This window comes from Xiphophorus maculatus, chromosome 4, assembly GCF_002775205.1.
Source record: "Xiphophorus maculatus strain JP 163 A chromosome 4, X_maculatus-5.0-male, whole genome shotgun sequence".
Classification (NCBI taxonomy): Eukaryota; Metazoa; Chordata; class Actinopteri; order Cyprinodontiformes; family Poeciliidae; genus Xiphophorus; species Xiphophorus maculatus.
The window spans coordinates 23211720-23237074 of NC_036446.1; the positions used below are offsets into that span (position 1 = coordinate 23211720).

Here is a 25355-nt window from a genome sequence, read left to right on the forward strand (position 1 = left end):
GCTGTAATTGGGCCAAATTAGGGCTAAATTAAAAGCTTTCTGGGTGTCTAGATTGTATAGATGTTTGCATTCTTCTCAGGTTCAAAAGAATAATTACAAGCTGTCAGTGGCTCCTGAACTTATCAGCACTTTTAACATCCAGCTGAATGAATATGCCGCACAGAGATATTGGCACCACAATGCTACACTAATCTCTCTGTATTGCTAGTTAATGTTTGCCTTTAAAAGAAAAGAAAACTAAGAGGGAAAGGCAATCAGTATGGACACCCTTTCTACACTTACTATAGAAAAATAGATTTGTTTTGTCCACACTGTCTTAAAACTGGCGATGCACCAAAAATTTAATCAAATACAAACAAATTTTTACCCGGTAACATGTAGAATTTTGTACAAATCTGGTTAAGTGTAGCTCTGGGATCTGTTGGGGCCCCTGGACCACATTTCACAAACAGAATAAATTTGATTCATCCGCCCAGGTGGATAATGCAGTTTAAAAAAAAACCCACTTTTTTTCCCTTTTTTATAGTTTGGTTCAACACAGATCTTTGAAAAAAAAAAAATCAGAAGACAGTTTTGTTTCAATAAAATATAGTTTATTTAGTTTGTTATTTGGATGAAAACAAACAATTTTACAGTAAAATTGTTTTTGTTGTTTTCAATAATCAAACAAACTAAAAAAGGTTTTGTGACTTGAGTACTTTTAACTTGACAGTTTTGACCACCAAGGCAAAAAAAAAGCTAAGTCAGCCATCTGAATCCGCTATTGTTGAAGCAGGCCTCGCCAGTGGGAGATAAAGACCTGATTAGTTATTGGTGGTTGGACTTCTGTTTTTTTCTGCTACATCCACAAGAAAAGCTGAGCGTCTGAGCTCAGTCTTAATGATCCCCTCATTGTCCTAGAACCTTCTTCCTTGATTATTCACTTCCCTCAGGCCGTATAATGAGGAATTCTTCGGTTTCAAAACAATAGAGACCACAGTAGGATTCAAAACGTTCAATGTTACCAATATTTTATAGCCTTTCCCAGATTTGTGCCTTCATGCAGTTCAGCTATGAATATCTACAAACATTTCATTTGACTTCAGAGCCCCGTTTGTGCTCTGACATATGTTGAACTGCAAAACCCCATATAGACTAGACTAGATTGTTACATTAAGTATTTTGTCCAATCAACTGAATAAAGTTGCGACTCGAGAGTCGGCTTCAAAGCAAAAGCTGATTCTTTAAGGTTAAAGTTTGGTTTAAATTTGGCGTTATTCTCATAAAACATGAGGAAACTATTAACAAATGGGTTTTAGAATCACTTTTTAACAAAGTGTGGAAAACAATAATCACTGTTAATCCTTACTGGATGCATTATTATACGTTTTTGACTAGCCATGTAATACAGAAACAAAGCATTTCTTTCTGTGTTACTATGAGTCATATACTGTATATATATAGTACAGACCAAAGGTTTGGACACACCTTTTAATTCAGTGAGTTTCCTTTATTTTCATGACTATTGACATTGTAGATTCACACTGAAGGCATCAAAACTATGAATAACACATGTGGAAATATGCACTAAACAAAAAAGTGTAAAACAACTGAAAATACCCCTTATATTCTAGTTTCTTCAAAGTAGCAACCTTTTGCTGTGATTACTGCTTTGCACACACTCTGCATTTTCTTGATGAGCTTCAAGAGGTCGTCACCTGAAATGGTTTTCACTTCATAGATGTGCCCTGTCAGGTTAATAAGTGGGATTTATTGCCTTATAAATAGTCATGAAAATAAAGAAAACCCATTGAATTAGACAGGTGTGTCCAAACTTTTGGTCTGTACTGTATATATATATATATTGTACATAAACTTTTGACTTCGACATCAGAAGTCTAACGATCCAGCGGATAGCTGAAACACGAACCAGCTGAGATCATAGGGGGAAAATGGATTCCAACATGCTGACGAGCTTCTGTTGTTTCCCTTCCGCAGCAGATGCTTTCCTCGGTCCAGATGATCTAATTAGTGTTTACAATGAACCCATATGAGACAAACATCTGACATGTAAGAGTTTTCGAACCAAATGCAGCACTGTGCACAAAAAGCGCATACGTTTCCACAAGCAGACTTTTTTTCATGCATCAACGCGATATCAATCAGAGTTAACGTACGGCAATATTTGTAAAACGTCATGTTTCAAATGTAACGCCTCAATGACTGGCTCTGCCTGCTAGGTGTACCTGCTGATGTGTCGCGCGAGCTTTCCGGATAACGACGTCTTCGAGCAGGTCCTTCCGGTGCTAAATGTGGCGCTGGCGTCTCTGCACCCACTGACTGATGAACAAATGTTCAGGGCGCTGAACGCAGGCAGTGTGAAGGGAGAACTGGAGTGGAACGACTTCCAGCAGAGATTAGACAGTCTGGCTGGATTCACGGTAAGACCCCTGATGTTACTTCATGGAAGAATCTATAATGGTTCAGCCTTTGTTTGGATTGAATCTGGTGTTTATGGACTTAACTCTGTGGTTCAAATAATATGGAGGGTTTTTATTTACTGTGAGGATTTGATCATAGAAACCTTTGCTAGACTGACGTAGATCAATCTAATTGTGAGTCAGGGTCCATGTAGTTGCAAACAGGCCCCTCAAACAACCCAACGTGTAATTTGACTCATTTTTTCTCAATTATTGTGATTTGAAGGTCAGACGCAGGGATGGCACTCGGATGCTGTGCCATCCCTCCTTCAGAGAGTGGCTGGTTTGGAGAGCGGATGGAGAAAGCACAGATTTTCTTTGTGACCCGAGGTGAGCCTAAATTTCTATTCATGATACATCAGTTTTGGTGTCGGAGCGCTCAAACGATCAAACTCTTGCACGCGTGTGTCTACAGGAGTGGCCACGCTCTGCTGGCTTTCATGTTCTCCAGACAGGAGGGAAAGCTGAACCGTCAGCAGACCATGGAGCTGGGACACCACATCCTCAAAGCCCACATTTTCAAAGTAACAACACCACGGAGGAGTCTGTGTTTAACTTTAGGCCTGTTACTGAACATATGAACATCTTCCTCTGGTCTGTAAAAGTCAGGTTTTTTTGGAGGGGGGGGGTTAAGGTTGTATGGGCTTATAATAAGTAGTCGGTGTTTATTTATAGTACGTATAATGCCCCTTAAGCAACCCAAACTTAGACATTACTAGCAGTTTGAGTGCATTTTTAATTTGTTTGAATTATTATTACGTACTACTATCAGGTATTAACTAGGTGGGAACATTTTAATAATTGCCTCATGCAAAAGTTGAGATGTGTAATATTTAGTGATATGCAGTCCATTTTCAATAAATAAGGATATTATTAAAAGGTTAATTCATTTCAGATTCAAGTCATTCAGTGAAACATATTATTTAATTACACACAGACTGATGTTTTTAAGCCTTTATTTTGGTTGACTATGATGATTCCCCTTTATTCTTCATACTCGGTTCACCTCTACTGTTTAGAAGACACTGACTACTCATAATAACTCCATATAACCTCACTTTAAAAAAAAAAAAATCCCTTAACATCAACCACTAGTCACATACGTAAACACCCACAGCTGATATTGTTCCGCCCGTGTGGGTGCTTCACGCTGTTCATGTTGATTTACTCCTGAGACACGATTCAGATTGTGCCGTGCAGAGCGGAGCAGGTGTTATCTGACTCTGTGTTTGTGTTCCTCACACAGGGTCTGAGTAAGAAGACTGGCGTGTCCTCCAGCGTTCTTCAGGCCATGTGGGTAAACTGCAGCACAGATAGTCTGTCAGCTGCACTGGGCTCCCTGAGGAACCTGTACACCCCTAACATCAAGGTGACACACAGCAGTGAGCTTTAACAGAGCATCTTTCTGCACGGAGATAATTTAGACAACGATATATATTTTGTTGCTTGTGAAAATGATGTTGCAGGTAAGCCGTTTGCTGATGCTCGGTGGGGCAAGTGTGACCTGGTGTACGGAGGTGATAGGACACGCCCCCATCCTGGCTGTTCATGCCCACCTGGGTCATGTGGAGATGGTGGCTTTGTTGCTTGAAATGGGTGCGCCTGTAGACGGGACCACTGGCAGCGGCATGACGCCGCTTTGTCTGGCGGCTGCGGCGGGACACGCCGACATCGTCAGCCTGCTCTGCAAGAAAGGAGCTAAGGTCAGTGTCGTTTCTGTAGAGTTTACCGTAGATCAATCTAAATGTTCTCGTACTATAGCAGGTAATTTAATATTTCAGCAAAATCTCTCACATGTGGATAAAAGAACCTCACTTGGCAGAGATGCTTGCCGTTTTGAAAAAGAAAAAAAAGAAGGTTAGCTACTGAAAAATTAAAGTTTCTTCAAGATGGTTGTAAAGGAAGATTTTTTTTCCACTAAATTTGCCCATTTTTATCACAGAAGAATACTTTTGGTGTCAAGTGATACATGATTGGACCAATAAAAATCATGTTTACTGAAAATGTTTATATTTTTCAAGATGGCCAACCTGGTTGTCATAGCAAACTCATCAATTAGATGAATGTGTTCGGAATTAAATTATAGCTACGTACATACTTTGAGCCATAGAAATCAGATACATAGGTGATCTTGCCAGTTCCTTTTTCTTGTGGACATTTTTCAAAATGGCCGCCATGGCGTGATGGAGAATATATGTTTGTACCAAAATCGGCAGTAGTTATTTCCTCTGGTGAGCACAGCTAACTGAAAAAAGTTCCATTAATCCGCTAAACAAGAATCTTAGCTCTGCTAATGCTAAACGGCTAAAGCTGACCATAAAGACAACTGTCTCTCAGTCTGTCACACATCTTCATCTCCTCCCAGTTGACAACTGAGGTGAGACATACAAAGAGCAAAGTCCTCAGTTTCAGGTTTGATAAAGTTCATCCATAATAATGGGTAACGTTTTATGAGAATAATTGGTGTAAAAGGTGTCAAAAACTTTGTCCGATTTAAAACATGGCTATGATACTGAAATTCATGTGGCCAATGGGAAATAAGAAGAAACATACGATGTAAGGGGTGGGCATACAGATTTTTATGCTTGTATCCGCATTTGAAAAGGTTCTTACAGTAATATTCTGCACTACGGTGACAGAACTCTGCCTCTTAAGATATCTGGACTGCTCTGGTTTTACAGTCACCACAGTTTGAAGATCTATTCTGGGAGAGAGATGAAATAAACAGGACTGATCTAGGCCAGTGTATTACAGCTTCAGCCAGGCTGAGGGTTGAGGGTCCCTCTGTGTTCCCCTCTGTTGCCAGGTGGGGCATGCTGATAAGAGTGGCCAGTGTGCGCTGGTCCATGCCGGGCTGAAAGGCCATGCGGAAATCACCGGCATCTTGCTGGGCCAGGATTGGGGCGCAGATATTCCCGCCGATCCGCAGCAGCAACACGGCAACGAGACGACGACTGGGAAAACACAGGCAGCCCAGCAAGCGGTGACGGCCGCAGCCAGTGTGGGACACACGCAGGTACGACTCAGATGAAAAAAACAAAACAACCATGAACTACATCTGTATGTAGATCACGGTGCGAGTCCTCTGCAGACGCAGGAGATTTCCTTTGAAGCCGATTGTTGTTTTCTCTACTTCAAGCTCCGCTAGTGCTTTGGTCTGTTCTGCACGCAGCAAGGCAGCAATAGAAGACTGTCAAAATGTGTTATTTCTTTTCTGCAGGTGGTGAAAAGCTTTCTGGACTTGAAAGATGAACAGCTGGCAGTGCAGATGGACGCTCACGACTCACTCTGGGGAGAAACGGGTGCATTTCTCCTATCAGTCACAAAGATTTATCTTTCTCACCTATTTTTGTCCGTCAGCGTGGTACTGGAGTCACGCTCAAGGGCTCAAGTGTTACATGTCAGGCTGGTTGTGTCTCTTTCCCGTAAATTTAAAGTTACATTTTTAGAACTTTTCTGCTCTGGCTGATATCAAACAACTTGGTTTTACTGAAATAAAGCTAAATCGAGCAAAAGCAATTTTACAAAGAGCAGCCTATATTCAGCTGTAATATTTCACCTTCATCACAGATGCAGATTTCCGTTTGGTCCATTTCGTGAGACCATGAAGCCTGCATCTGTGCTTACCCCACCATTACAGTGTAATTGTGTTAAAAAGTCCCCTGCAGTCCTCGGATCGAAAACGTGGGAGCATGAAAAAGCCTTGTAAATCACATATATAATAAGAAATCTCTGCATCATTGGGTTAGAGTCCATTAGTGCAGGTAAAATAGTCATGTTAAGGTCTTATTACTGAACCGGGCCTTCCAGCTTCTCTTTAGGTTACCCCAGGCAGCGGTGTACAGAGTGCATCACGCTTATTGAATGTTGTCTTTAATGAGAACATTTTCACTTGTGTGTATTTAAATCTAAGCTTTTCAAAGCAAAGACTGAGCCTCTGTTTGTTCTTTGTCCCTTATGACAATGTCTCCTCATTAAAGGCAGCATTATATAATTGACTGGCCTCTGAGGCATGTGGACGCGTGAAATATAAAGTCATTTCGCTGTGGGGTTAAAACGCATCGATACCTCGCGTTTATCCCAAGCTGCTCAATTAGTAGCAAGACTGTAACAAAAATAAGGACCACCATTTGTCAAAATAATGTCAGCCGGTTAAGGAGGGTGCAGGTTATTCAGAGATTTGCTTCTGTAAGCTGCCTCTGATTCTTATCTAGCTGTTAAGGAAAACTGATAACATTTTGATCTCAGGGCCTTTTTAGAAAGCTCCCGTTTTGGTCAGCAGTAGCTCGCTTTATCCTTTTCAAAGAGTTTTGATGCAAGTTTGGGATCATTATCCTGCTGGACCAACCAACTACGTTTCTCTTCTGATTTCAGATCAAATATAAATAGGATATAAGATGAGATGGATATGGTTTTACCTCTAAAATATTTAATCCACCACTGTCACAGATAGCAAAACATTTCCACATGATTCTGCCATCACCATACTTTGGTGTTGGCTCTATGTTAGATTATTTTTAAGATTTCATTGGCACCCGTTGGCTTTAATGAACAGTAATTTGATGGGAAGAAAAGGGATGAGAAAGGGAAAAATGTAATTGGGAATCAAATCCAGGTTAACAATATTAAGGACTACAGTCTCTACCCATGGTGCACCTGCTCTACCAATGAAGTCACACACCGATTTTAATGTCTCATCATGACTCCTTCAAACGTTCTCATCTTTTCTACTTTTTTTTTTCATCTGACTAATAAGAGTCGTTCTCATTTGGTTGTGTATGTAGACAGTTGCAAATTTTAGTTGATATTCAAGGTTGGTTTAGGAAAAGCGGCTTCTTTCTTGGTCTGCAGCCTGTCACCCCATAGTTGTGTTAAAACGTGCTTCACTGTGGATAATGATGTGGATTGTGCTCCATCAACTTCCAGCTCATAATAGATGTTTGGAGCCTGGGAGGTTTCTGCACTTATTAAACAATCTAGAAGGGTCGGAGGGAGGGACGGTTTGGTCCAGCTGGTTGAAAACCTGGACACGAATGGGTGACCGAACAGGACGATGATCCCAGAACATTAAAACTCATTTCTGAAGGGACAAATCAGGAATTACTAAGCTTCTGGAATTGGTTTAGTGAAGCTCTGACCTTCACTCTGTTGAAAAACTAAAGCTGTGCTTAAAATCTGGATCTGTGTCATGGAACCAAGACAGTTTTTGGCCAGAATCAATCATCAACACTTAGCCAAATATTACTGATGATGTATGTATACATATGAGCCCCTAAGTAAAATTTTAACCATTTGTGGATTAGAGAAAACCCACAATAAATTCAAACCTATACTTGTGTTTGTTGTACAATTTATTCTATACTAGGAACAGAAATAAATCTTTAAAAGCACAAAAGCCTCTCACCATAATAGCACACTCGAATGATTGCAACATGAAAAGTCTTTTTTTTCTTTCTCCCTTTTCTGTGTCTGAGTGATGCCTCTTCTTCTTCTCTCCCAAATGTGCCGATTCCATCCTCTACTTCTCCTCGTCGTTTGATCTCCCTGCCAACCTCTCCATCAGTGCTGAGCGCGGCAGCGGGGAGAGGGCGGTTGGAGATGTGTGTGTTTCTCCTGGAGCACGGAGCAGAGCTGGAGGTACCAAACCGCAGAGGAATGGTCCCACTGCTCAGCGCCGCCAAGCATGGCCACACACAGGTAAGGGGAGGGCCTCGGTCGCAGGCACAGGATGTCCTCATCTTACGAACATAGAATTTGCTTTTACTGCTTATGATGTCTGGAGAAGTGTGGAAATGTGTAATGGAGCATGAGAAAGTATTGTTTTTGTTTCCAGGCTAAAGTAAATAGCTTTATTTAGTTAATCTGCTGCTTTAAATCTTCAGCTTAGCCTTCAGCACTCAGAAATCATAATAAATATGTGTTTATACAGATTTATGTGCATGTTTTATGGGTGAGTGTCTCTCAGGTGTGCCAGGTTTTAAAGCTAAATTCATGGCCTGTCCAGCTGTTGAAATGTCTTTGGACCAGATTGGAAACTCCAAAGTTGCTCCAAATGGCAGCAACTTGCATGGCAGCTGTTTCTAAATTAGAAATTAAATGCAAAAATAAAAACTCACTCTAAAAATCTACAAAGCATGTGCAATATGTTACATAAACACATAGCTTCTCTACTTGAGCCTAGCCAAGTTAATAATTAATATACTTTTGCAATAAAAACACATTTGAAAAATTAAGATTTTTTGTGTTTTTGTTTGTTTTCACCGTTATCAGGTTTCGTTAACAGTCTTTAATGTTTTATATAGTAGGCTACACCACTGTAAAATGTCCACTGTAAATCTGTAGCAAGTAATTATTTTTAGGAATAAAAATAAGCCAAAAGAAAATGCAAGAAAAATATGGAAATTTGAAAAATATGAAAGCTTTTTTTTTTTTGCCCTTTTGTTTTTCCCAGGTCGCTGAGCTGCTTTTAAAGAAAGGGGCAGATATCAATATCGGCGACAAACAGGGGCGCACCGCGTTGATCTTGGCCGCCTCCGAAGGACACGCCGCCACCGTTGAGCTCCTGCTGGCGAAGGGTGAGAGACATCCCCAACTTTCACGGTTTACATTTACAGTTACATTTGTTGACCATTGATCTAAAATCAAACATTTGCATCATGTGTCGGTGGCAGGTGCCTCTATGTCCTCTACCGATCAGGAGGGGCTGACGGCGCTTAGCTGGGCCTGCATGAAGGGCCAGAAGGGCGTGGTGCAGCTCCTGGTGGAGGCAGGAGCTGATCTGAACCAACCGGACCGTCAGGGACGAACTCCGCTCGACCTGGCCGCCCTCAACGGGGACGCGGATACAGTGGGTTTCCTGCTTTTGTGTCAAAAATTGTTTGTTTTAGAAAGGGAAATATGAATTAAGGTCCTCGTGGCCTTGCAGAGAGCCTGATGACAATCAGTTGCAAGACATAATTATTGTTTGACTGGAATCGCAATTAAATCGTTTGCACTTCGGCAATCACGCATCACACGGAGTCGCAAAGCTTCACGCCGAGCCTCTTGATCACCGGGAAGACAATCAAAACTTTTTGATGATTAACATTTTTCGAGAATCAGTGGGATTAACTAGCCAAGCACTTTGTTGTCGGTGTTTGCGACTGCAGCACAGAGGGCAGGAGGCAATCAACCAGATGACTTGAGGTATCGAAGATGCTCTGTTGGAGTGTGAATCTGCTTTCAGGTGCACAGCCTGGTGGAGCATGGAGCGGTGCTGGAGCGGTCAGACAACGGCGGTACCAGAGGTTCGGATCGACCGGCGGGCTGCCAGAACCCAGCTCTGGTTGCTTCACTGCTTAAGAAAGGATCCAAAACAAGTAAAAGTACAACGAGTAGCAGAACGCATCAGCAATGAATTCTACATGCAGGAATTTTATCGTTGTAATAACTGAACGTTTTATCAGGCTGTTAAAACTGAATCGTCTTCTTAAGCTGATGGCATTTTCACATCACACCGCGAAAAGACAAATTTGGCCATTTTTTTATCTAGTTCCCAGTGCAAAAATTGACTTAAAACAAGCTCCTATATTGTACTAAAAAGTGATATGCAAGTTAGTTTTGTCTTATTTCAAGTGTACTAAAGATATTTGCACTGGAATCTAGACCAAAATACTTGGTAAGATTGTGTGTTTTTGCTATACCCTGATCAATAGATGATTTAGAGTTGTTTTCCTTTAGCATCGCTGTGCAGCTTATTGCTACATTCTCATCTTATCTACTCAAATTTCCTTCTCACCTCTTCTTTTTTTTTTTTCCTGAACCTCCTTTGCTCTCCATCGCAAACGACGAAGGCTACAAAACCGCTCCCCACGATCGATCAGGTACGTGATTTATCAAACGCAAAAGCGACGTGGTGAGCCGGATCGCGTGAAGATAAACGTTTGTACGCCTCCATCAGGTCACGCTACGTGGGCCATGGCTTCCTCCAAACCTGACATTCTCCTCATCCTGCTGCAGAAACTGATGGAGGAAGGAAACATACTATACAAGGTAACTTTCATCCAGGGTTTGTTGTGAAGAATCTCTGGAATAAAACGCTCCAAGCCTGATCCTGGCGATCCTTTGTGTTTTTCAGAAGGGGCGCATGAAGGAAGCCGGCCAGCGCTACCAGTACGCTCTGAGGAAGCTCCCTCGCGAGGGCCAAGGAGACGAGCTGAAAGGACTCAAAGACCTGCGAGTCTCCCTCTATCTGAACCTCTCGCGCTGCCGCAGAAAAACCAACGTGAGGTCCTAAAAAAGCCGTATCACTCATGCACTATTTAACACCAGCAGGTTTATTAGATGCTGAGGGAAGGGAAAGAAGGACGGCTGACCAGTTCAGGGGGATGCTTTCCTTCGGATGTATAATTTATCTCTCTAAACATAAAAAGCTACTGGTGCGGCACCCTGCAGAAATATTGCTCCTTTTCAGACCTAATTCGATGTCTCCCTGGTACGATAAACAGAGAGAAAGACCCGGAAGCAGGTGGAAGCATAATGTGCGTGCTGTTAGCGTGGAGACGGATGTGCGTGGCCTGCAGCCAGGTTTAGAAACCACCCTGGTGATGACAGACGTCCTAACAGACTGTGTAAAAATGCCATCCTTAGGGTCACTGCGGCCGATGAATAATGGAGCAAATAATGCGATGTGATAAGGTCACTCTCTCCGACCGACAGGAGCGCTCTCCCTTTCTGTGCATTTCGACATGGCGGCCTATTTACATGTGCGGCGGCTGAATCCTCGTCGTTGTAGCTCAAATGGTTTTCGGCTTTAAGAGCCAACGAGGGAGAGTGTACATGATGCCGTCATTAAACATTCATCAGCGATTATCAGAATTCTGCGCCGTTGTTTCGACAACCTTTTCCAAGGACAAATTCACATTGTGTCGGTGTCATTAAATATTCACCTGGGAGTGATGAGAGGAGCAGAGAAAACCTGTCGGAAAACAAGCAGCAGCTCTCAGCCTGTTTCGCTCGCTCTCCCTCTCGTCAATAAAAATGATTGAGGCTTGAGCATGTGACTGCATCAGACTGTGTTGTGAAAACGTATTAGAGGCGTTACATATCTCTTTGGTTTTTTTTCTTCAGCTAATAACCTGAATAATTACAAGATGTGGGTTCCTCTGAGTGAAAATATAACTGTGCCCCTTGTTAAAACACAAATGAACGGCAATTAACCACATTTTAATCAGGTCTGATTATTGCCATTAAATATACCCAGTTAAAAGATGTCAAAAAGCAACACATCACAGCCTGATCTAAAGAAACTTAGTCACTTTCAGTCTGTAGAAGGCTGCTAAGCTGCTCCAGAGAACTACATCGAAAGGCCTCACTTGACTCAATCCAGGTCAGAGGTCACGATTAAACAATAAGAAAGAGACTGGGCAAAGTATTTGATCAATATCTCACCTTATAACAAATCAAAGATTTTAGAGTGGCCTAGTCAAAGTGGGCATTTAAATCTAAATGATATGCCACGGCAAATGTTTAGATTTTTCTCAGGCTTACCTTCGTCTGATACTACAACTTGTTTGATGATACATTTTCACAGCAGTGTAGTTAAAACGATGGCTCTTTGTGACAACTCAGGATTTTGGCATCGCAGAGGAGTTTGCGACTAAAGCGCTGGAACTGAAACCCCGGTCTTATGAGGCTCATTACGCCCGAGCACGGGCCAAGAGGAGCAGCAGGTAAATCATACCGCGTTAAGTGTATTGTTATGTGAAATTAGAGCAATTCATGTGAAAATCCTCTGTGGCTCTGTAAAGTATTTTGCTTTAAAAAGCCTCTCTTGGTTCCCCCTGTCCTCTTCAGGCAGTTTGCTGCAGCGCTGGCAGACCTCCACGAAGCAGCACGACTCTGCCCGTCCAACCGGGAGATCCGGCGCCTGCTGGTGCGAGTAGAGGAGGAATGCAAACATCATCAGAAGCTAGTCGGCAACAACGCGGCGCCGGGTTACAACAGGGACCCCCACGCCCACCATCACCAGCCCACAGAGGAGGAAGCAGACGTCTATTTGCAGGGAAGTCTGGAGAGGCCGATCCCAGTGGAGCAGCTCGATCCAGAGAGGGAGGAGGACAGGGAGGAAGGGGACGAGGTGGGTCTCCACTGTGGGAAGAGTCCGGAGTTCTGGCCTCTGAATCCGTACGGTCCTAACCGGACGCTCCCCGGAGGCGTAACGTTTGGTTTGCCCGATCAGTCTCCATGTTTCCCTCCTGACGACTTCGTTCAGAACCAGCTGTTCGTGGACGCGTCTGAGCCTGCCCACGGCATGAGCAGACAGACGCAGAGTCAGAGCAGCAGGACTCATCACAATTGCCACTCTCTGCAGTCGGGCAGCAGAGGCGCAGTCAGGCCCATGTCTCTCTGCGGCCCGTCTAGCCCCCTACCAGGCAGGCACATCTCCACCTCCTTGAGGCCAGCGCCTCCGGGCGGGATAGACATCTGCTCCGGGTCAGCCAGCGAACACTCGCGACACAGTCCCACCGAGCATTACCACCCGCTGTCCCCCAACAGCTCATCCCCTCCTGGGCCTCTCCAGATGTTCCAGCCGCGCTCCTCCAGCTTCTCCAGAGGCTCTGACAGACTGTCCGCCCACTCCGGCCCTCTGGAGAGCTTCGCTCTGGCTTTGGGGTCTGGACTGGACGGCAGGAGGGATGGCGGTGGAGGAGGAGGGACGGCGGGCTCGAGGGGCTCCAGCTCCAGCCAGGCCTCCAGCGGGAACCTGTCGGATGGCGGAGGCAGGCAGCCGGGGCCGGACCTGGCCCCGTGTCCCATCAAGAGCAGCGGCAGCTTCAAGGCCAAGCCCGAGCTGAAGCCCCGGCCCTTCATGGGGGTCATGGACAAGGCGGTGCGCGTCCAGAGCCAGCAGAGCTCCAGCATGAGCCGACAGGGCCCGGGAGGCGCAGAGAGCTTCGGCATGTCCGTCATGGAGTTCCAGGGGCTGAGCAGCGAGTTCAAACGCGCCTCCTTCCAGGAGCAGCTCTCCAGCAGCCAGCTGCAGGCTCGGGAGTTCGGCGAGCGAACCAATCAGAGAGAGAGCAGAGGCGCCGCGTCCTCCCAGCTACTCTTCCCCGAGGGCCGGCACAGACAGGCGAGCCTCACGAGGGACAACCCTGCTCTACACATGGCTCCCATTAAACCCAAACGCTCGTTTATAGAGTCCAATGTCTAAGTGGAGTTCGTCAGAGCCCAGTTGTGCTTGAGTCGCCACATAAGGTAGCAAGGAGACTGATCTGAGAGCAGCTCCCTTCCCTGAGCCTGTTTTTGTAGATTTCTGCTGCTGCACTGCATATACAATCTAGAACCAGAACCAGAACTCAGGCTACGATGCTTTTGCTTACACGTATACAGCCACACTAGTGTATTTATGGAAACCAGACATACCTTAAGTAGAGATTTAAAACAGAGACTGGAGTATGTTGTGTCAACTTTTAGCAAATTATACAAAGTTAATAAGCCAGAGGAAACTTTGTGCACGAATAGACGAAAACCTCACGCTGTTAGCTACAGGTTATGACCATTTCTATTGTCAAGTGTCTTTTAAAAAACATCTATATTTGTACGGTGTACAAGACCTTTGCAGATAATATATTTCCTTGTAGGTGATTTATCTGTCAGCATTGCAGGCTTCAACAGAGATTACTTTGTGGACTTTAAGATTCTCTTCCTTGGTACATTTGATAAGAAATGGCACTGTAAATGACATTGTCGGAAAGCTCTTGTCATAACTGGACATTACTGCATCGATATTCACAGTATATAGTATGTTATTTATTTTTACATAGCAGAGAACATATTTAGATCGAATGTTCATGAGTTTAAAAGGATGCCAAGAGAGAAATCACAGAATGTAGGACAGATAAACCTTAAGAGACTTATTACATTGCATTATGTTCATAGTTGTCATATACCCTTTGCAGAGTTATACTATGATATACACAGTGTTGCCACATTATAACTGTGGTATAATAAAAAAATATATATATTAACGAAGGACTGTATTTCTATATCTGCTTCTTTCACAGTAAAATTCAAAAACATTGATTGAGCTCTGACATGCATATGAATGGAAAAACTGTTGTCCGTCTTCACATTAAAGTAAAACGACGCTGACTGCTTTAATTAAACTTTATACATTGCCGCATATAAATGTCACGCAGTTTTAATGAATGCAATTGATTTGTTACCAGTTGGATGTTGACAGATGTTCCTGAGAAGTAAAGCTTAAACTGTTTTGGCCCGGTGTTGTCACTTCCCGCATGTGGTGCCAAGAAACGACATTGCAACAACAGATCCCGTACCGAAATGAACAAATATTGTAAACTAAAAGCATAAGGTTTTCTGTAAAAAAAATTTTCTACCAGATTTTAAACATGTCTTAGCAAATTACCACACATCTATTAAACAAAAAATATTTTCTACACGTCTTTATTAAAGGTGCCAATAAATTTGGCACTGTGACTTTAATCATCCTCTTTACAGATTTTAAGTGCAAGTCAATATAAGAGGCCAGAGATGCTTCAAAATAAGCACCAAGTGGTGATCAGCGGTATTTCAGGTAAAGGTCTCGTTTCTGAAAATGAACATATTTATCTGTAATGCAGAGTTTCTAGAAATAAATAACGTAAAGAGTTTAGGCAAAGAACAACATCACCGTGTTCTCTGACAACAGATTCTCACAGCTCGGGTTGATTAATATTAAGACTTCAGGAAATATTCATAATGCCAGTATATCCCATGCTGATATAAGGTAGGCAGGTGGCGACAGATGTTCAGTTTTACCAACTTTGACTTTCTGACTTTCCAGAACACATTCTAGTACTTCATGATCTAACATCATCATATCACCCTCCTCTAATTTGTTCTGACATAATTGTGAACCCACTTATAAAGTAAATAAAAACATAACCGTGGAACTTGAATAAAAATCAACTAATGAAAAGTTTTCTTTTTTTGTGACTTTTTAAACTGATTATTCCACATTTATTATATTTTTAGCAACACGTTGTCTGTCAACAGGGGTGACAAACAGATCTTAGTCTCTGCTGTGTTGCAGCTGCCAGCCTCCGATGTTAAGAGTCGGACAGATCTACACTTAATCTTCGTCCTTACCTAATCCAGCTTTGCTCCTCCACAAAGAACCTCAGCGTGAGAATAAATCAGAAGCAGATGCATCTTGTTTCTATGGACTTCAGAAGGAAACACGCCGACCTGGTCGGAGGACGCTACTGGCTGGTCTTCCAGCGGCTGATGGCCATCTTGAGGGTGTGGTTGGGTGTGAGGAGTGTTGTCAGCAGGGGAAGGTTGGTCATTGGGCTGGAACGGTTCTTGGTGTGGATCCAGTTCTCAATTGCCTGCCTTTCATACGAGTAGCCATCTGTAGGAGCAGGTAGGGTCGGTGAAAACATGATTTAAGTGTCTTGTAATATGCAATTTTTCGTAGTATACCAACACAAAGTGGTGCATTATTGTGAAGTCGTTTTTTTTTTTTACAAATAAAAACCCACAAAATTTTGCCCTTTTATTTTCTCAAAGTAGCTCAAGCCAAATCAGATTCCACTGCATCTCTGGCAGCTGGAAAGTGAACCTCCTTCCCGGTCTCCAGCCTTTTGCAGCCTCTAACCAGTTTTCCTTCAGGATGGCCAGGATCCAGAAGGGAAACTCTTCCCAATGGTTTGCAGCAAACCGAGGAGGGAAATTCTTCAACAATTGAGCAATCTTCCATGCAGGCCACATTTTTAGACTGTCAACAGATTCCTCCACCTGAGCTTTGGATCGCTGTAGCTACTCCAGAGTTACGATGACCCTCGTTGCTGCTTCTCTCTGACTGCAACTGAAAGTGTGCCCAAGTCTTTCCCTTTTGGGATGATGGATTGAAAAGCAGTCTCTGTAATATAAAGCCTTAAATATTGATTTATTTCCTATATTGTGACGATGTTTGTTTGCGAATGTTCTCTAACAAACCTCTGCGAGCAGCTGTGTCGATACCGACATGTTACCCAGACTAATATTAAAGTGACCTCCGAAGGCAGTTGGAGGCAGTGCATTTTTTTCCAAATAAAAAGAAAAAAGTTTCTGAATAAAAATATAAACCTCACTTTTACAATTTTTATTTATAATAAATCCTAAATGTGCACTATTATGCATTGCTTTGTATTGGTCTCCTACATAAAATCCAAATAAAATGAATGAGTTTTGTAGTAATAGCTAGGCTAAATGTGAAAAATGTTTAAGCAGTGATGTTGACCTACCAGCTGCTATGACCGGTTCCCTCATAAGCTCTCTGGTGATTGGACACAGAAACTCATCAGGAACCCCGGAGCATATTGAACCACTTTTCAGCTCCTCCACTTTCCTCAGGAGTTTACCTCGCAGGCCGACAGACTCTAAACAAAACACACACACAAAAAAGATGAAGAAATATGTCACAGCAGAAAATGTGCCCTTACCCAACACAATTAATATCACTGTGAGCGTCTTGAGCATTTGTCATTCCTGCGTTTATCAATTTTCACTCTTGAATGGCAAATGTGAGCGTGGGTGAGAGTGAACGCCGTGGGAGCAAACCACGTCTGTCCAGTTTAAACAGCAAACAGGCAGAAAAGCCTCAAGAAGAAAAAGTACAGAAGAGATTGGAGATAATTAACAGATGAACACAAAACAGCTTTTTTTTTTTTTTACCTCCCTGACAAACCTACTGGTGCACTCTACCTTTTAGGAAGCAAAGTATGAATCGATTTATTCCCACCATTGGGGAAGAAAAAAACCACGACTCCTCCCTCTGTCTGTCTGTCTGTCTGTCTGTCTGTCTGTCTGTCTGTCATAGCAGTAGATAAAACATGATGCCACTCGGCGCTGTTCTCCAAGTTAGCTCTGCTAAGAAGGTGGGATTCATGCCGTGTTGCTAAAAACAGATCAATGTGAGCACAAGCTGTCACAGCGCTGATGCCGTGTAAACTGAGCAGTGATTGACAGAGACTGTGGGATGGATATGACGACATTTCGTGGCGTTACAGCAAATGTTCGCTGAGAACTACGTGACGAATGATGCCTTAGCTGGTAGACCGAAATCAACAACATAACACTCAGACTTCAGCCTTTGTGGCATCGCCTCACAAACACACAGAAACAATAAAAGGGCTAAACTATGCTATAGTAAATAAATAAAGAAAAAAAATAATTCTAAACAAACACGGAAAGAACCATAAGGGGCTTAATGATGTTAGGTGTAAAATCCACTTTATTACTTATGGGAAATTCTGCTTTGAGGATTGGGTTATGTAACCTACAAAGTGCACCAGATTAAAGCCAGAACTGACCAAGTCTTTAAAGCTGAGCGCTGTGGCGCTCCAGCCTAACATTATGTAATCTCGCTGAGTAAAACCCCGCGTAAACACTCATTCCTTCACCCGCACTCTAATCCACTGTACTACCCTTTATCCATGTGAATAGGTAAAAAGAAATCCTAATCCATGTGCATTTCCTTGTCAATTCTTACAAGAGATCAGTGCTGTAAAACATTTATTTTTCTTCTATCTGAGACAAAAAGATGAACATGAGAACTACAAGAGAGGGAGGAAGTGAACAAGTGGTGGTGCTCTCGCTGAGCAGAGTGTGACATTTGTCTTCCTCACCTATGCCCAGCTCTGACGCCAGCGTCTCCTTGGTGAGACTCAGCAGCTCTGTCCCATCTATGTTATTGGCCTTGAATTTGTCCACCAATCCCTGGAGCCCTTCCTCCACCAGCCACTCTGACACATCCCCCTCCGACCAATCAGCGACCAGCAGCTTCGATCGGCCCGCCGTGGCTTTTCCTGAGAGGGCGAGTCAAGGCGAGAGGGGGGTCAGCTGCTGATGGCTGCAGCACCTTTTAGGAAAAAACAAGACCAAATATTCCCTCCTATGTTTTAAGCTAAACTGATTTTCTTCTCTTTCTTTTTTTTTTGTTAATCCCTCACCTTCACAGGGTGTCTTCACAGACTATTCTTTAAGACAGAGAAAAATGAAACCAAAACTGAAAGCAAGAGACCTGCAAAGTACTTTTAAAGCAACCTGAGACACTTGAGGCTGAAGAGAGAGCACTCAAGCACACAACACCTGTGTCCCTCGTTGCCAGGTGGAGCTGGACTAAAATGAAAAAAAAAAAATGGCACTACTAGCATGAGAGACCAATTTAATAAACCCAGATTTAAATAACAGGTTTTGATTTCACCAATTATTTTCTATTCTGAATAATCGCTAGGAGAGTAAAGGTAACAACAGCATGCTAATATTGAAGATAAAATGCAAAACTAACCAGGCAACGACTTCCCGCCTTTCCGCCGAACAGCATGTGAAGTAAAGGAGGGAAATATAACATAAGATACAGGGCAGTTTTTATCATATTGCACTTATTTCATAGATAAATTAATATATGCTACTCTTTATGGTGTGATTTTTGAGCCTTTGCTCTCTCCTCACCCCTGCATCCGTCCTCCAGCAGACAGATGTTTACGGTTTTATCCATGGATCCGGTGGCGATCAGTGGTGCTGTTGGATGGAAGGCGCATGCTGTCACATACCTGCAGGGGGGAGTCAGGTACATGAATGATATCCAAAATTATGTTCTACAGAAAGCTGGATGTGAAAAACTTGTCTAAAGGGAGTAATTACCCCTTTTGTGGCCACTTCCTTTCCTAGCACACTTTTTCCTTCCACTCAACTCTCCACCTGTGACTTGTCACCTTCTTTGGAAATGACCTTTTGTGGCTTACCCTCTTTTTGGACAGCAGTCTTAGGGTTCTTATATAATATTCTAATTCAAATCAGATTTTTTTTTTACTTAATTCATTATTAGAAAATGCTCTGTTTACTTACACTAATAATATTATATATTAAATCATCATGTGAAAACTTTATCTTGTATTTACTGATGTTGTGAAACATTAAAATTAAATTAAAATTAAAAACAAGCGAAAGATCAGAAGAAATCTGCAAGGGGGGGAAATACTCTTTCCCAGCACACACTGATTTCCCTTTCAAGACCTGAAAGAAACACTTAAATCAAGAACCACAGCACCTTTCCAGACAGTTCAGGATCCACTGATCTAAAATCAAAATTTCAGCTGATTTAAAGAGGCAAAGGCAGAGTTAATGAGGGAGAGCTCTCTAAAACCTAAGCTGGATTGCTGAGAAACGCTGATCCACAAAAGCTCCTTGGCTTCACACAGAAGCTGAGAGGAGAGCTTCGCTAAACCTCCAATCAAGACTCTGTCTGAATTTAAATCTAAAGTCAAATGAGTTTCCGGGAAGCCTTTTTTTTTTTTTTTGTCTAAAGTCTTGATTTACTTCTTTTCCCCTTCAGTTATCTTATCCCACTTCTATTTTAGATACAGATTTTTTTTTCTCTCTCCTCCAAAAGCACTTTCATTTGCCCCCACTGAAAGGAGCTCAGTGCCTTTCAGACACAGGTGGCTGAATTGTTGTAAATGGCTTGTGTGATCATTCATCTGTGACTTATCTGTTAGTGTAGGGGGGAAGAGAGCGTGGTCCTACGCATTTAAAAATGGAAGGCAATGTTCGGAATCAGTGATGCAGCATAATATATGTATGTATTTTTCAGTCTATTAAAATTGAAGGTTTCTTAAAGTATTACTAATTAAAAAGAAAAATAATCCAAATGAACCTGAAAACGTCTGTGTCATTCTGTTCTTTTCCCTTAATGACGCATAACTAAAAAGGTTGAAATAATTAGTTTGCCATCTCATCACAGGTTAAGTTTTTTTTCTCTCCTGTAATTAAAAACTATAGTTTAAAAGTGCTTGCAATGACCAAAATTAACAACATTAAAATAAATAAATATTTACCTGTCATGGTGGTTCAGTGTGTGAAGCAGAACGGCATTATTCTAAGAAAAAAAGCGGCAAAAATCCAACATGAGGAACATGGATCCAGGGATAAAAAGTTCACATCTGTCAGAGCGACGATGTGAGCAAGAGAAACTCACCGCGTCATAGACCTTGATACTTTTGTCCACTGAGCTGCAAGAAATAAAAATGAAACATCAGCTCAGTTCCAAGACATGAATTCAAACCCAGGTTCTCCATTTTGAGGGGAAAAAAAACCCTGATCATTTGTCTCCCTCTAGTGGTTTTAAAGAAACACTGCAATTACAAATATGTAGAAGGTGGCCTAGAGCAGTGGTTCTCAAATGGGGGTACGCGTACCCCTGGGGGTACGTGGAGGTACTGCAGGGGGTACGTGAAGCTTTTCAAAATATCTTTAAAAAAATCAGTAGGCTCCTCATAATAAGTCTTGGGAAAAATTATTTTGTAAAAAGTTCGATAAAATATAAATGTGTGTTCATGAACTGAATTTTATATTCAGTATTTAGTTTCAATATCCTTTAAAATAAAACGGACCCCCCCACCAAGTTAGTTTGACCCACGGATCCAGGGCACTCGTCAACGACCTGTCGTTATCATGATTACACTGTAACTATGGAGACGTGGCTAAAGCATAGCAGCAATGCTGCTGAAAGTACAGATAAAGTGAAAAAGAAGGCACTGTACCTCTTTTTGTTCCAAAAATGTTTTGCCAGTGTCAGGGGGTACTTAACTAAAAATATATTTTTAAGGGGGTACATCACTGAAAAAAGTTTGAGAACCACTGGCCTAGAGTACTTACTGTGCATGTTCAAGTAAACAGTCTACATAAATCTATAGCTTGCTCATAAACAGATCAAGAGACGAACCTATTACACATCAGATAGTGATTTGAAATTACATTAAGCATATGGCAACAGAGTTTCTCATGAGAATGAGAATGGTTAGAGCTTCACTAGCAAAAGGAACCGAGTGGTGGTCTCTGTTTAGAGCATTTGTACACAGTTTTACAATCTACAGCTACACAGCCTTTTACAAGCATAAAGGATGCTTTGTGAAGGTAAAAAAAAGAGAATGAAAGAATGAGACCCCCTTCTTGTTTCTTCTTCAAGCTAGGATCTTACCCAGACACAAGCAGCTGCCCATCAGAGGAGTACGCACAGCAGAAGACCGGAGCCGTCTGGCCGGTTAGTGTATGTAGGAGCACCATGTCAAAGCCTGCAAGGTAAAGCAACAAGTGTGGTTCTGCACAGGTTTAAATATCGCCAATAAGTGAAGAAAGCTAATTCCAGTGGGTGGAGTGTTGTTTGTAATTCTGAGGAGAATGGCACGGATTTGTGCAAAATCAAACGTCATGTTTGTTTTGCTTGTATGTCCTCATAATGTGGTGGTGATTTATCACAGATTACGTTTGGCACTTTTGAGGATACTGGTCATTAATATTCGGCCTCAAGGGCTAATCAATATATTAGATTAGTGTAACCACAACGGCAACTTTGTTACTCAACAGTCGGCTAATGGATTGCTGTCTTTCGGCACTCTCATTTTTTTTCCTTGAGATTTTCTCTTGAGATTACACAGATGGACACAGTAGTTGGTGTTTTTATACCAACTACTGTATGTAGCAACATACAGCAGTATGTTGTTCTGCTGTTAGAGGAAGGATTTGCAACACAGTTGACCTAAAAACATTTGTACCTCCAGAGGTGAACTTGTTAATAACCCAGATCTTCAGGTGACAGTCTTGTCCGCAAGATGCCAAATGAAACTGCACAACTTGGTTGCCTAAAAAAAACGCCAAATACAATTAATTCAAAGACCATTCTCAGAGAAACCTTAAAAATATTGCCTTTCTATTTCCACTATTCTCTTCATTTCTGTGAGGTGATTTAAAAAAAAAAAAAAGCCCTATCTATAGTAGTGGACTGTGCGCTTTATATAAATCCACAACTAGAGTTCTCACCACTGAGGATGCTGGGAGCGAAGCTGCAGCAGGACACCCCCAGGTCGTGGGCATCCTTCTTTGCGAGGAGTTGGTTTAAGTGCAGATCCCACAGACGCAGATCTCCATAGGTGGAGCCCGTCATGAACATCTGACTGCAAGGGCTGAAGGAACAAGCTACCATTGTTGTGTCTCTCACTCCTCCAGTCCTTTATAAAACATAAAAAACAAAAACAACAACAACAGATGAACGAACAGTTTGCTTTTCATCGCTGTTGAGAGTCAAACGGATCTGGTGCCGACAACATGAGCAAATATTGTCACAGCACTGCTCCATGTGGCGTAGGGAGAGCTGTTTGCACTGACTTTGTGGTTCATTTTATGAAGCAATTTTATTATTATGCTGTATATAAATATAAACAGCTGTGTAAGTAAATTGATTATATATTACTATATTATATTATATCTTGTATATATGATTATATATACACTGAAAAAGCAGCTCTTAGTCTAAACAAATTCTTTCTTCTGACTAAAAATTTGCTGAAAACATTAATTTCCCATTAGAAAGTAGATAAAATAGTATCTGTATTTTTGCATCACTAACAATAGAAACAAATTTGCTTTCATGTTATTGAGTAGTTGAACAACGACTTTCAGCTCCCAGGAAACACAAAGCTTCACTTTACCTGGACAGCCTCTTAGAGTGGAAATCCCAGACAGCCAAAGTGCCATCAGACGCACCTGAAACCAGGTGGGCCGCGTTGGGAGACAGCGCACAGATCCGAACAGGGCTGCGGTCGGGATGTTCCAGGACGGCCTCGATGCCCCCCGTGACCATGGACCACACCAGCGTGGTCGCATCTGTGGAGCAGGAGATGAGGAACTGGCCGCAGGGGCTGAAGCAACAGCAGTGGACGCTGTAGCTGTGTCCCTTCAGAGGCGAGAAAGGCAGCTCGGAGAAGTCTTCAGCATTGTATATCCTGAGGGTTTTGTCCCCGGAGCAGGTAGCCAACAGTTTGGCGGAGAAGGCACACCAGTTGATGTCGTCTTGATGGTCTCGTAAGGTGCAGACTACAGACGCCATCCGCAGAGCCAACGCTGAAGTTTGGAGGACACTGGATCAAGAACAGAACCAGAATGAGACCTCGAATAAGTTAAGCAGAGAATTTAACAAAGAAATCTGCACAAAAACCTTCCGTTTTTTTGAAACTGATATCACAAGCATGACATTACTGACAGCTAAGCAAATAACCTTTACCTAGGTAACTTATATATATAAATAAGGTCTGTTTATATATGCATATATATAGACCTCATTTTAAAATCTGGGATACTATTTTTTGTTAAATCAAGCATGGGTTATCCATAACAATAAATACAGGTACTTTTAGTCAATTCATAAGCTTTTGTAACTTTTATTTTGTTTATAAAATTCCAAAGACTGGAATTTGTTGGCAGTTTAAAACCCTGACCTCTGAAGGTCTACAAGCCCAATAATCACCCAAATGATCATCTCCCATGAATTTAGATTAATCTAATAATTTAGTAGGACAAATAGTTATTTTTTTGATGTGGCAGTACAAGGACAATTAAAGTAATCTAAGTACGAACAAATAGAAACCAGCATAAATCAATTTATTTATAAGCAAGTCACATTTCTTTTCAATAATGGAATAAAGATTAAGAAAAGTTTAGAAACAGCTTTCCAGACTTGTCTTTCTTTTTTCCGTATAGTCAGAATCTGGTTCCTACAGGAAGTTTAATAGATCTCATCGTTTGCTCCTGATCAGACTCTTGACATCTGGATAGGATAGTCCGATGCCAACAAGTGAGAGAAAGATAATAGATAATTATTTAGCCTGGAGGTATATTACCACTATTATACCTCCAGGCTAAAAAATAATCCTGACAGCTTATATCTGTATTATTTCCCTTTTACGAAACGAAACCGAAATAAATGAAATAATAACCCAAAAGCTTGATCACCTTTTTTTCTGCCAGGAGGTCTTAATTAAATTAATTAACACACCAGAACAACTAATTGTTGCTGCTTTAGAAGCTAACGGCTCTTCACGATTATGAAGCTACTTTCTGCCATTATGCGAAATATATATAAAAAAATAAAAGCCAGCCTAAAAAACCAGACTGCAGAAGAAAAAAGACTAGTCAGTAGACCGCGTCCTGCAGCATCTGGTATTGTTGAACAACGTCAATCTTACTCGTCTCTGTCCGTCTCTGTTATTCACTGTTTACTTCCTCTCTGTTCAGCTGACCGTGACGTCACTGCATCTCCCCGATGCTGCATTCGTTGTAGCTCGGAAATAGGAAGTCATGATGGAATATTCAAATTCATTTAAAAACAATGTTACCTTCCGTATTAGTGCTGATTATGGTAATACCAAAACCGATTTTTATTAAACGTTTTAATTAATTTCAGTTATATTAAATACTATAATACTTCATTAATGCGCTAGTTTTTAAATTACATTTAGGCTGTGGCTGAGAAGGGGGCAGAATCCCATATAGCTGGTCTGCACAGATTTTCAAGAACCTGTGGAAAACTCCATTTGGACCTGCAGCCTTGTTGTAGTTCTCAGCATCTGCCTGATCACCTGAGGCTGGAAGGTGAGGGGGAAAAAAAGGGAGTGGGACATCTATACTGCTCAAAAAAATAAAGGGAACACTTAAACAACACAATACAACTCCAAGTACATCAAACTTCTGTGAAATCAAACTGTCCACTTAGGAAGCAACACTGATTGACAATCAATTTCACCTGCTGTTGTGCAAATGGAACTTTGTACAGAACAAAGTATTCAATGAGAATATTTCTTTCATTCAGATCTAGGATGTGTTATTTGAGTGTTCCCTTTATTCTTTTGAGCAGTGTATATCTCCATTTGGCTGCTGACAAGCAGCATCACGACCTCTTTTGAGACTTTTGAGGAACAGGTGAGCGGTGATATGCAGAATAGTGATTTGAATTTTTGTTTCCATCTTTTCCATGTATTTTTACCAATGCATTATCATCAATAGATGCACTTTTCTACAGAATAAAAAAATTCT

General features: G+C 41.9%; 2 protein-coding genes across 8 annotated transcripts in view; one reads left to right on the forward strand and one right to left on the reverse strand.

Moving 5' to 3' along the window:
- LOC102224734 (protein TANC1-like) overlaps positions 1 to 14715 on the forward strand; it is a 39681-nt gene extending 24966 nt beyond the window's left edge. Inside the window, exons 14-29 of one of the 2 annotated variants that reach the window (XM_014469039.2) lie at positions 2220 to 2420; positions 2686 to 2789; positions 2875 to 2983; positions 3706 to 3828; positions 3926 to 4162; positions 5266 to 5475; positions 5680 to 5761; positions 8023 to 8156; positions 8911 to 9034; positions 9131 to 9306; positions 9685 to 9823; positions 10292 to 10321; positions 10399 to 10490; positions 10576 to 10722; positions 12069 to 12169; positions 12294 to 14715. In XM_014469039.2, the coding sequence (XP_014324525.2) occupies positions 2220 to 2420; positions 2686 to 2789; positions 2875 to 2983; positions 3706 to 3828; positions 3926 to 4162; positions 5266 to 5475; positions 5680 to 5761; positions 8023 to 8156; positions 8911 to 9034; positions 9131 to 9306; positions 9685 to 9823; positions 10292 to 10321; positions 10399 to 10490; positions 10576 to 10722; positions 12069 to 12169; positions 12294 to 13653 (3369 nt within the window). In that variant the 3' untranslated portion in view covers positions 13654 to 14715. The remainder of the gene's footprint in view (positions 1 to 2219; positions 2421 to 2685; positions 2790 to 2874; positions 2984 to 3705; positions 3829 to 3925; positions 4163 to 5265; positions 5476 to 5679; positions 5762 to 8022; positions 8157 to 8910; positions 9035 to 9130; positions 9307 to 9684; positions 9824 to 10291; positions 10322 to 10398; positions 10491 to 10575; positions 10723 to 12068; positions 12170 to 12293) is intronic. The other variant, XM_014469040.2, reaches the window with a different exon arrangement.
- Positions 4059 to 24568, reverse strand: LOC102225003 (WD repeat, SAM and U-box domain-containing protein 1). 6 transcript variants are annotated; one of them, XR_002752661.1, is made up of 14 exons: positions 24276 to 24552; positions 22976 to 23404; positions 22308 to 22495; positions 22043 to 22129; positions 21469 to 21562; positions 20467 to 20500; positions 20327 to 20367; positions 18942 to 19042; positions 18778 to 18795; positions 18534 to 18608; positions 18116 to 18295; positions 16733 to 16867; positions 15594 to 15858; positions 4059 to 4143 (listed from the first exon to the last, which is right to left on the reverse strand). XR_002752661.1 is itself a non-coding variant. In XM_023332775.1 (14 exons), the coding sequence occupies exons 2-13, from the start codon at positions 23371 to 23373 to the stop codon at positions 15707 to 15709; spliced, it is 1503 nt and encodes a 500-aa protein (XP_023188543.1). In that variant the 5' UTR covers positions 23374 to 23404; positions 24276 to 24552; the 3' UTR covers positions 4066 to 4143; positions 15693 to 15706. The 6 variants fall into 6 exon arrangements, 5 of the variants coding, with proteins under 5 accessions (XP_023188543.1, XP_023188542.1, XP_023188541.1 ...); XM_023332775.1 differs by having other exon boundaries at positions 4066 to 4143; positions 15693 to 15858; XM_023332777.1 differs by lacking the exon at positions 4059 to 4143 and having other exon boundaries at positions 15800 to 15858; positions 16733 to 16764; positions 16850 to 16867.
- Positions 24569 to 25355: the final 787 nt, after the last annotated feature.